We start from the raw sequence: 12,449 nt of genomic DNA on the forward strand, positions 1-12,449 counted from the left end.
CAAGTGTCTAGAAGCAGCGGTGGACTAGCAGATTTGACAACTGCACCTGAATCCCTGTCAGTTTGCAAAGGTTATCATTCTGTGGCATTTTTTACTTTGCTTTTTTTGTTTTTGCTGTGCCAGCTGAGGGGTTCCAAATCAGGCTCCCCGCATGATAACAGATCCAGCAGTGTTTTGGCTGTCACTGTAACCCCTTCAACATACATCCTAGTCAATATTCTATGCCATTTACTAATGACATGAAAGCCATTGACGGTAGCGTTCAATCCACCATGCTGTCTCTGCAGCTGCAGGAGGGGCCCACAATTGACAGACCTTAGTCTCTCCCAGCAGCAAATATAAGGCTATGAAGGACTGCACTCTTATTTATTATTTAAATATATACAATACATAGCAAACTGTAGTGTTATATTCCTTTATGGAACAATATATATCACAAAGATTTTTGGGACAGCATTTCTTGTGTGCTGCCTGTGTGCATTGTTTAGCCTTTGCAATGGGAAGTGAAACATTCCTTAATTTGCTATTTCTACAATAAAGAAATGCATTTCCTGGGGACTTTTTTTTTAAACAAAAATTGTCAGCTTGCAAAAGAGTTTTATATTAAGAAAACAGCAATATAGTCTCTTGGCGTTCAGTGTGTTCATACTTTAAAATGCACAAGAGGTTATCTTGGTATTCTGCATCTATTTCTTACATTATATTGCTTCTTATCTCATAGCAACTTCTCTCAAAGCAACGATTATGTTAAAATAGAGAGCAAAGGAGGGCAACAGTGCCCTTAAGATTCACAAAAGGAATCTAGAGAGGGGGGAATCAGACAATTGGATACAAAAACAAAGAATGGCTTCTAAGACATAGTACGGTATGGACAGCTTGTGGGGCAACTGGGAAGCTATGACCTTTGCATCAAAAGAATAAAATGCCAGCTTCAGATATCTAAGGATTCAGTTGCTACAGTCAATTAGTTTGCTATATTTCTTCATACAGAATTTTCAACATCACATTACAGAAAGATTCACAAACGCTACTGCTAAACTTTCAAATCTGAGGGAGCAAGTTGGCTTAAAACAAGCTGATGTAAATTAAGCTGGTGTAAAGTGATGCCAGGTCCAAACTCCATCCATCAGAAGTTCTGAACTCTGTTCAGGAGTGGAGTTACTCTTGGTTGAGCCAGCCTAAGCAGAGAAGAAGAAAAACAAGCCTTTCAAATAGTGTTTCAGTTATATCACCATTTAAGCCACCATTTTGCTGGGTGCCAGGTTGCCAGATCATGTGACTGAGCTGAATAGGTTTGGGATCCAGCTTAAGACCCGCTTCTCTGGTCCTCCCATGCCACACCTGTTTTCCATATCTTATGCAAGTTTGAGAGCCACTGGGATGGGATAGGTTATGCCCAGCTGAGCCGAAGATGAAAGAGTGAAGTCAGCATAGCCTGGCTGTGTCAGAAACCTCCCAGCTCAGCTGGAGACCTGCTGGATCCTAATCCACTTGTCCTGGTATAGGATTTCTCCTTTGTACTGTAACCCTATGCCTTAGTCTCCAATCCTACATGTGCTTACTCAGCTCAGCATGGCTTACTACTACGGTAAATAGACTTGTATAGGATTGCACTGTTAGTCACTGGTGCCAACGTTAGTTCCTGGTGGGGTGGGGTATTTCTCAGAAGTGTAGTAGGAGGTGGGTGATTGGCTCAATAGGTATGGTAAACCTGTTGACGACTGTTAACGACAGTTAACAACTGCAATTAGTCCTACAGGAAAAAGCAAGGGATAGTATGCAGATGACCAAAAATAGCTTTAGCATGTGTAATGAGACAATATCTCTTTTCAGACCAGGTCTCTCCATAGTTTTCAGTTTGGTTGCAATGCCTGTTGTCTTTGTCCATGGAGTTTTATTGGCAGGGATACTAGAGTGGCTTGCCGGTTCCTCCTCCAGGTGGATCACGTTTGGTCAAAACTCTCCACTATGACCTGTCCATCTTGGGTGGCCCTGCACAGCATAGGTCATAGCTTCTCTGAGTTATTGAAGCCCCTTCGCCATGGCAAGGCAATGATCCATGAAGGGGGACAAAAATTTCCCAGTAGTGATGTATGGAAGTGAGAGCGGGACCATAAAGAAGGCTGATAGCCGAAGAATTGATGCTTTTGAATTATGGTGCTGGAGGAGACTCTTGAGAGTCCCGTGGACTGCAAGAAAATCAAACCTATCCATTCTTAAGGAAATCAGCCCTGAGTGCTCACTGAAAGGGCAGATCCTGAAGCTGAGGCTCCAATACTTTGGCCACCTCATAAGAAGAGAAGACTCCCTGGAAAAGACCCTAATGTTGGGAAAGATGGAGGGCACAAGGAGAAGGGGACGACAGAGGACGAGATGGTTGGACAGTGTTCTTGAAGCTACGAACATGAGTTTGACCAAACTTCAGGAGGCAGTGGAAGACAGGAGTGCCTGGCATGCTCTAGTCCATGGGGTCACGAAGAGTCGGACATGACTAAACGACTAAACAAAAACAATGAGTTGTAATAGTAAATAGTTCAGTTGGCTTCTGCTCCGTGCTTCATGACTGTGCTTCTTAATTCATTGGCCCTTCCCAGTTCTGGCTCTAGTTTACCCTTATACTGCTTCTCTCCGGATCAGCTCCTGCTAACCTCAGTTGCACGTTCCCGACAATAGCAGGAGCATAAGGAGCTCTGCATGTCTTTCTCTGTTTAGCTCTGGAATAGTGAGGTCACAAAATTTCAATGAAAAGTTAAAATAGATCATTGTCACTGACTCCTAGAGCCCTATTATATGGCTTCAGCTGTGCTAAAGGGCAAAAACTAATGCTTGGACCCATATATACTGACTGTGCTGAAGTCATGATACTTCCTTCAGATTATAGACTATTGTGGTAAAACAGTGGAGATGCAATAGCAAAAATGTTCTTTCCTAAAAAGTTTAATTACAAACATAGGCATTTAAGCATAAGTTCTATGCTCCATAAACTTAAAAGCTTCATCATTGCAGCATTATTTAAAGGTTTACTTAATGATGTATTTGAAATGTGATGGAATTACAGATTTTCCCACTGATATTAAAAAGTACAAGAAAAGTAATACCCAAAATCTATGGGCTTGCATTCTCCTCCTGTTTGATTGTAGTAGAGCAGAGGCTGAGGAAGGAGAAAGAGGTAATAAATTTGCGCAATTGCAAATGTAGCTATTGAGTCAAGGGCACCCTAGACTAGGATGGTGAAGGTTGAGCATCAGCTGCATTCTCCAGGGTAACAGAAATTAGATATTAGAAGAGTTTTAGCAGAGCTCTAAGACATTGCCAGAGTAATCCTGTCTGTGAGTTATGCCCACTGGTCAGGACTACTAATTCTCCTGTGCGCACAAAGCACAATTCTGCACTGGCAGGAAAAATTACGACAATGTGGTAGTAGAGGAAAAATACAACCTTCAGGACTCAACCACATCACAGAGGAAAATTAGGATGTGGAGAGGAATCTGGAGAGAAACAGATTTAAATTAGAATCCCATGTTCATTTAGGATCTTTTTCTCAACATGCATATAATCTTAAACCTGCAGAATAACTGGTATAGCTTTGAACATTCCCATCAGAATCATTGGAGAACCCAGGATAATTCACCCCAAGGTGAATAGGACTGAGCATGTAGCCAATTTTTGCCATAGCACCAGAGGTATAAATTTCAAATGGGGAAGACAGATCTGTCTCTATACACGCTGATATGGTTTTTATTATGGAATGCTAATGTTAACCATTGCAAGGTACCTTGAGTAGCTATACACATTAGAAAGGTACAATGAAAATCTCAGTATAAATAAAAAACATACAGGGATGAGTGGTGAGACTACAAGGCTTCTTGGCCCATGAACAGGATAAGCAGTTGTAGAGTTATAGCTCCATGTGCTAGTTATTGTGGGTTGCTATCACAGTACATCTTTGTGGGCAGATAGATCTCTTCCTGACACCTAGGAACCACTCGCCCACAATGGTACCCTTTGGCACACCAGACACATATTCCCCCCCCCCCACTCTTCTCTAAACCTGGCTTTCTGGAGCAGGGGACATTGCTTCTGGTACTGCTTCATCTGCCTCCCCCCGCGCCCGTCTTTAAAGTAATTGCTGCTGTCAACCACTTCCCATGATGTAGGCATTGCCTTCATCTGTGCATTTTTCTAAGTTGGGACTCAAACCCATGGTTCATGTTGACTGCTGCACTCTCCTTTCCCACTGAGCTACTGGACAAATCACAGTGTTACCCTCCCCTGGGTTTGCTATTATAGTTTTCATTCTTCTTGCAGGAGTTGTGAATATGTATGCATGAGTTCCACAGTAAGACTTGTATCCTTCTCCTGAGAAGCCTCTAGATTTCTATGTTGGGCCTTCTTGTACAATGAGAAGCACAGTAGTCTCTTTTCCAATGGCCTAGTTATACATTGTAAGAGTGTACTGGATTGTGTTATATCATGAGCTCATTTGGCTACCACCGTGCTTTGATTAATGCCTTCTGTGCCTGGGTGATGTAGGCGTATTGCTGTTCCGCAACATCCTTATTTCCAGGCATACTGTGGTATTGCCTATCAGTGCTGCTTCTGTTAGCTGTTGTCTGTTCCTGGGTGTGCATTGTATTGTGACTACCTTATGTGGGCATGAAGCCTGCCATAGTAGCCCCATATTATGTAGTGGAACAAAAGCATCAGCATGCTCATCTCACTTTTACATAACAGATCTTTGGGTGTGGAACAAATAGTTGTCGTCTGAAAAAAAATGACTTAAAAGGCTCAATAAATCAAAGATCCAAGGAACTATTTTCCTGGGTGAGGAAATTTCATGGCTGCGTACTCTCCTCTATATGGAAACTTTCCTCCTGGCTGCTTATGCGCCAGTGAGGCATGGCATCGAAATCAGCACCTGCCGCCGTAACGTTAGTCGTGTTAACAGGCCTAAGTAAAAACACAATGTGACATTAATGTATCATTTAAGGAACTTTATTTTATTTTTTTTTTCGCAGGTGGCGCTGTGGGTTAAAGCCTCAGCGCCTAGGACTTGCCGATCGAAAGGTCGGCGGTTCGAATCCCTGCAGCGGGGTGCGCTCCCGTTGTTCGGTCCCAGCGCCTGCCAACCTAGCAGTTCGAAAGCACCTTTGGGTGCAAGTAGATAAATAGGGACCGCTTACCAGCGGGAAGGTAAACGGCGTTTCCGTGTGCTGCGCTGGCTCGCCAGATGCAGCTTGTCACACTGGCCACGTGACCCGGAAGTGTCTCCGGACAGCGCTGGCCCTCGGCCTCTTGAGTGAGATGGGCGCACAACCCTAGAGTCTGTCAAGACTGGCCCGTACGGGCAGGGGTACCTTTACCTTTATTTTATTTTTTTGGTTCAGAACATTCCCTGCATTTACTGTTGGTCAGCTGCTTTCCAAACATGCTTCTGTTACCACCTTCTTGAAGAACAATACCCCTGTTTATTAAGGCTTTCTTACCCTTTTGCTTTCCTTTAAAGCAAAGCCTCACTGGGTTCAACTCATAAAAGATTTTGAAGCTGCGGTGGAGGACAACTTATACTGGGAATGCAGAGCGAGTGGCAAACCCAAGCCATCCTACAGGTGGCTGAGAAATGGAGAGCCTCTGGCATTGGAGGTAATGGTGGCTGTTCTTTCTTTGGGCAAGGGGTGGGGTAGGCATTCTTGCATATATGTAGACCATGGACTCTGCGCAAGTAACTCAAAAGGAGCTGACAAAGGATAATGTTATGCCTCAAATAGCTCCTGCAGTTAATTGTTTACCAATAGCAAATTATGCTTAAGAGGATTTATTCTTTGGCACATGGGCTAAACTGCATTGCCAATGTGCATGGTGGTGTTGGCACATGAAGGTTGTGCGCCCATCATTTCTGCCTATTCTTAAAATTACTGTGAATTGCTTGGGTTGTACTGTATGTAATGCTAATCCGAGTCTGTTTATAAATGCGATGAATAAACAACTCAGAGCAGATCCATTAAAATTAATGAGCCTGTCAGTCATGTCTATTAATTTCAGCGGGTCTATCCTGTGTAGGACTAGCATTGTATACAACTCATGGTTCTTACATTTACATGAGCAGTTAGCCAGGTTATCTATCCTACAAAGAAGGGTGCCTCCAGGCTTAATGGAAGTCGTTTTCATCCTGTATCACATTGCAGGGTGAGAGATTGTCTCCTGGCTTCCCTCATATATAATCATTTCTGCGCTGTTTATGTTGCTCACTTATGCAAATCAAATGGAAAGGTTGCACATAAATGCACAAGAAATCTAATCTATTGAGAAGTGTCGTTTTGCCAACTCAGTCAGCTTCCCCTTCCCCTTGCTGAATAGACAAAAGCAGTAGATGGGGAAGGCAGGGGAGGGCAGAAAATTTATTGGCAGGCAGTTACTATGAAAATTACATAGTCTAACAGATGTTTGTTGTCTTGTAGTATCATCTACCTATGTGAGACTGAGAATATCAACTTTCTTTGATGTATACTACAGTGGTACCTCGGTTTAAGAACAGCCCTGTTTACGAACTATTCGGTGTATGAACTCCACAAAACCGGAAGTAGTGTTCCGGTTAGCGAACTTTACCTTGGTCTAAGAATGGAATGTGAAGGGTGGAAGGCCACCAGCGGCGGGAGGCCTCATTAGGGAAAGTGCGCCTCGGTTTAAGAACAGCTTTGGTTTAAGAATGGACTTCCGGAACGGATTAAGTTCATAAACCGAGGTACCACTGTATATCACTTTTGCACATTCCTAGTTGCTGGTTTCGGGATCAGCATTTGTCAGGCAGCTGTTGTTCAGTTGGACAAGATTCCTAGTAGACCAAGTACAGTGATAACTGAGTAGTAGGGTGATAAATAACTAAGAGAGGAATTTGGTGTAGCACTAAGTTAAAGTCCCTTAGCACTAGCAGAATTTTTTGCGCTAGTGGAATGGTACTCATGGCTGGTTGCACAACAATTTGCTTGGTTTTGCTTTAATTCGGATACTTCCTATTGTGCAATCTGTTGCACAACAAGCTTTCCGCGCCCATAGCTGTTGTGCAGGATTTCATATTGTGCCCCCATTATTCTTGCCCTTCTGTTAGCACAACAACCCTCCCGCTGGCAGTCAGAGAACGCTGAATCTGAGCCTAGGGTTGCATCTAGTGCTAGTTCAAGATTCTATATACATGTATGGAGGACACGGGTGGTGCTGTGGTCTAAACCACTGAGCCGCTTCGGCTTGCCTATCGGAAGGTCGGCAGTTCGAACCCCCATGATGGTGGTGAGCTCCCATTGCTCTGTGCCAGCTTCTGCCAACGTAGCAGTTTGAAAGGACACCAGTGCAAGTAGATGAATAGGTACCACTGCGATGGGAAGGTAAACGGCATTTCTGTGCACTCTGGCACTCGTCACAGTGTCACTTTTCATCAGAAGCAGTTCAGTCATGCTGGCCACATAACCATGAAAGCTGTCTGTGGACAAACGCTGCCTCCCTCAGCCTGAAAAGCGAGATAGTCGCCTTTGACTGGACTTAACCGTCCAGGCGTCCTTTACCTTTACCTATACATGAACATCAGTAATGCAATAGGAGGTGATGGGGGGGGGAGAGAAAACTGTACACAGACTTCTGTTAGGTCTGCAAAAGGATGTAGGAGGAGGGGACACTATAGTCTATAGACTCTGAATTTGAAGATAATCCTGAATCTCCCCTGCCTATGAAAATATGGAAAGCAATATTCTTAAATGAAATGGGCATTTTAAGAGCATATATTGATTACAAAATTGAACTGGCAAATAAAAAAAGTTCCCTGAGAAAGTTAATGAGTTTGAGATTATGGATTTTAGAAACCTAATAATTGCAGATAAATTAAGTGGGCTAAAGTGTAAAGTTCCCCAATATGATGAGCAGTTTCTTCGTGCCTTTGTTCACAGACTGGATGATCTGAGAAATAAGACTCCTAACTTTATTTTGCCAGCAGTAGCTGAAAGGATCAGAGTCGAAAGCATTGGTTATAATTATTTCTCACCTCCCTCGCCTTTGAAGGTGAGGCAGGGAGTGATACAGGAGAGGGCCTTTTCTGTGGTGGGATCCTGTCTTTGAAACTTACTCACCAGGGGAGCTTACCTAGCACCATCTCTGTTAGATCTTTATGCAAGGCAAATACTGTTTTTATTCCCCGAGGCATTGGAGGATGTTTACATCTGCTGATGGGATTGCCAGACTTCAAAAGTCTCTTTAGTCATATCTTCTTCTATCATGTGGTATTGTATTCTTCTCCATGGCTATTACTAATGGGGAGTGATTTGTAAGGATTTTAGTGTGATTTGTAAGGCTCTATTACTAATTTCTCTTCTAGTCATGTTAGTATTCTTTCTTTCTCACAACTGCAAAATGAATCCCTCCATGGCTTAAAATAAATTCCTAAGTGAGAATCATGGACCACAAAAGTGATGATGGAAATGTGATACTGGCCAAGGGGGCTGAGTCCTGCTGCCCAGATGATCAGGCAAAAAACCCGTACTATTGCAGTCAAGGCTGATTGATGTTCTCTAAGTGCCTCTAAAGATAAATTATAAGTTCTTAGGTTTCTTTCTTTTTATTCAAGTGTGCATAAATTGTGATAAACTGATTGCTGAATGTGATAGCATATAACATTATTATTTGCATATTCAATATGCAATGATATAAACCTCCACCTGCAGTCTGAATTCGTGCTTCATGTATATATACCCTGTTCAAGGTGAACAAGACCTCTGTTTCTTTCTCAAAACACTACACCCAGTCTCTGGAGTTGTAATATGACTTGACATTCCGAAGGAGCAGAATTGAACCCCCACCCCATGCCAGGCTGCAAAACCGTTTTATAGAAGTAGGCATGCTTGTAAGCACCAAAATTAAAGTGAGCTGATCCCCAGGATTGTTAGGAATAGGGCACATTGACAATCAAATCCAACTCAATTTTCTCAGAATTCAAAAGAGGATTTTCAAAGCTGGTGTTCCAGTTTGAGGCTTATATCTGCTGGATAGCACATAAAGCCTTGTAGCTCATAAAGGCCATTATTACTGTTATTATTGTTGTGCTACTCTCTTTGGTCAGAGCATGCCAGAAACTTCACAGTTGACTCAAGCATCATTTAAGCTACGTTTAAACTCTTCAAATGAGATTTGATAAAGGCATGGGGTATAGTTGTGCAGTCAAAATAGCTTCCCGTGTCTGTTTTACCAGTCATTTAAAGGCATATACATTTCTAACTTTTGCTTTTGCTGTCCAGGGAAGAATACAAATCGAAAATGGGGCTTTGATCATAACAAACCTCAACTTGACAGATTCTGGCATCTACCAGTGTATTGCAGAAAACAAACACGGGACAATATATTCCAGCGCTGATCTCAGAGTTGTAGGTAGGTCTAAAATTTCCTGTCTCTTTCATAGAATCGTAGGGTTGGAAGGGACCCCGTGGGTCATCCAGTCCAATCCCCTTGCAATGCAGGAAACCTGCCCACAGTCATCCCTGGGTGGCTCAAACCACCACCCACTGATTAACAGCCAGATGCACCAATCCATTGTGCCACTGTTACTAAATATGTATTTCCATGCCATGTAGTTGTCAGAATGATTGCCTTGAGGAAAAAACAAGTGGCAAAACTTGGGGTGTTGTTGTTGTTGTTTTCTCATTGCAGCAAAGCAACTTCTAATTGTGATGCTGCAATACTTTACTCACCTGCATCTAGAGGATGTGCTAGATGGGTGTGGGGGTGGAAGATGAAGCCTGGTGTGTTTTACAGCCCAATCTTTCACTGCTTTAAAATGAGGACACCAAGATAAATTATTAATTAGGGGGAGAGCAGAGACAAAGGCTTGGATGCAGTCCCAGAGATTAAAACTAATCACACGATCTGGAAGCAACTTCGGTTCAGCACATTACTCAGGTGTGCTGACCTTCTGCATCACGGCCCTGGTATTCCTAGGAGAGCAATGTCATTTAAAAAGCAATAAGATGGGTTCCTGTGACCCCTTCCTTGATTATGGAGACAGGGGCCAGTGACTGAGGTTATGCCAACTTGCTTTTGAAAACAAATGGCAAACACTCATCAAGGCTGAGTGCTTGACTCTCGGCGCTTCCACAGAATTCTAATAACAAGCACCCTTTTTCACTGATAAGGCAGTTGAGAGAAGCCTTGACGGCCACCTCGTGCAGTTTCCTTTTAAGCATTTTTAAATAGTTACCAGCACCTGTTCATTGTTACGATTCACAAAGGTCACACAGCAAACTATCCTCACAGCTATATACAGCACGTGGGGTCATATCCAGCTAAACAGTTAAATTAGTGCAAGTTCTCAATCCTCTCCTTTCCCTGTGCAACCCCTAAATCTCACTCACAACAGATTTAGGAGCCATGCTGGAAGAGAACGGCAGGGAAGTTCCATTGCACAGCCCAAAATTGTTATGCTAGCAGAACTGTGTAGTTGGAACCACGCATGGGCTATATTTGGCCAGTTGTCTCACTCCATTTGTCACTTGTAATATAACCTGCTCTGTTTGTACTGAAGAGCATGAGGAAGCCAAGTGGAGCCTGCTAATGGTTTGAGGTTGATTGCAAGGTTATTAGTTTGAGAGTTTTCGTGTGTGCCAAAAGCAGTTCTCTGATATTGTGGCACTCAATAAATTTGCAAAAATAAAATAAAAAATCACTTAAATATGGGCCCAAAATCAAACTAAAGGTCAGCTCACATGGCATCATTTTAGCATTGCCCTTCTGCTCTTTGAAGTTATCCTAAGCTGTGTATTCCAAGGAGGCCTGTTCTGCTTCCATTTTGTGTTCCTTCATTAGCACCTTGGCTGAAGAGGTTCCATATTTTCCAAAATGGTTGGCTGGCAAAGAAGCCCTAAATGCACTTGAAAGCTTCCTGCCAAAATCCTCTGCTGAAATGAACAAGGAAGTGCTTTTGCCTTCTGTCCATTGCCGTAGCACTTCCCAAAATCGTTAATGTTAAGTCTTCCTCGTGTTCCTGATCTAATCAAAGCAACGCTGTCATCTGCTGATTAGCCATGAAGAACTCTGATATTATTTTGGAAGAAACGATCATTTTGAACTCCACCTGAAGCCTAGACCAATTGTTTTGGGGCCCTTCCCAGTCCTACTAGTAACAACACTATAGTATGTGTTTCTTCATCGCCACCAGACTGGTAAAATGAAGCAGTCATCAGCATTATCCCATTGTAACCCACATCCTGACATGCTAAGAGTTGTGTCCTTATGCAGTTTCTGAAATCAAATTACATCCAGAAAAGCTAGTTTCTCTGGATAGCAGTCGCTGGGAGAAACTGGTGGAAGAAAGATGTACTCTGCTTGTAAGCTTCCTGCAGGCATCTGGTTGACTGTTGTGCAAAATGGAATTCTGGACTAGATAGACTTCTGGTGCGATCCAGCAGGACTCTTCTCATGTTCAATGAAATGAAAATGAAGTATGCGTTTAATTCCAGCTGAATTCAATGACAATTTAATGTGTGATAATATGCAATGGTAATTCAGATTCTTCGGTGGTTAAATGAAAAACGGGCCTATTTTAACTCACGGGATCCACTGAGGCCATGGCAGAGAAAGTTGTGTTTCATAGTTAATATTCTTTTTTCCACTGCTAGCCTCTGCTCCTGACTTCTCTAAAAGCCCGATGAAGAAGCTGATTCAGCTTTTAATTGGCAGCACAGCTCATTTTGACTGCAAGCCGAAATCTTCCCCTAAAGCGACGACTACTTGGAAAAAGGGAGGTGAGCTGCTCCAAGAAAATGAAAGGTATTATGTGAATCATGAGTGCTTCCATACTACAATTTAAACTATTATTCTTAGTCCCTATCCTGAATAATAATAATAATAATAATAATAATAATAATAATAATAATATGCACTAATCTAAACTAGGTAACAAACATGCAAACACAGCTTTTGTAAAAGTAATTGAGCTTCTCTTTTTCCCCTTTTTGGATCCACCAGAGTAACATTCAAGGCCACTGAAACAAAATCCTGTCTCCCCAGTTCCCCAGCAGGTACACTGCAAATACATTCGGTCTTCTTCTGATTATATGGTTAAGAACGGTAGCTACAGAAGTGTTGCACCACTTCAGAGAGTGATTTCTTGTGAAGTGGTCTTTCATAGACAACAGCCTGCCTCGCAAAATACACGAGATAGGGTGTGTGCTTGTTGTAATGTCATATATAAACACAACACACAAACGCACATAGATTGCAACATCAAGGAATTTTAAAAGATAGGAACTGAAGATACCAGGGTTACAAAAAAGGAGCAAAGGCCTTAATAGCTAAATAGCCCCTGCTTATAATACGAAGGCTGGATGTGGAATCCTACACACTCTACTAAGGAAGAAGTCTGACCAATTTTTTTCCTGAGTAAACATACTTTTGTGAGTTTGCCAGTGGGGGTTAGG

General features: G+C 42.5%; 1 protein-coding gene across 2 annotated transcripts in view; it reads left to right on the forward strand.

Annotated features, from left to right (window-relative positions):
• The window catches only part of CNTN3 (contactin 3), a 166,917-nt gene that overhangs the window by 115,643 nt on the left and 38,825 nt on the right, over positions 1-12,449 (forward strand). For both annotated transcript variants that reach the window (XM_077925028.1, XM_028719369.2), the window contains exons 7-9: positions 5,507-5,643; positions 9,276-9,405; positions 11,649-11,799. In XM_077925028.1, coding sequence (XP_077781154.1) covers positions 5,507-5,643; positions 9,276-9,405; positions 11,649-11,799 — 418 coding nt within the window. The remainder of the gene's footprint in view (positions 1-5,506; positions 5,644-9,275; positions 9,406-11,648; positions 11,800-12,449) is intronic.

The sequence above is a fragment of the Podarcis muralis genome, chromosome 2 (assembly GCF_964188315.1).
Source record: "Podarcis muralis chromosome 2, rPodMur119.hap1.1, whole genome shotgun sequence".
NCBI lineage: Eukaryota > Metazoa > Chordata > Lepidosauria > Squamata > Lacertidae > Podarcis > Podarcis muralis.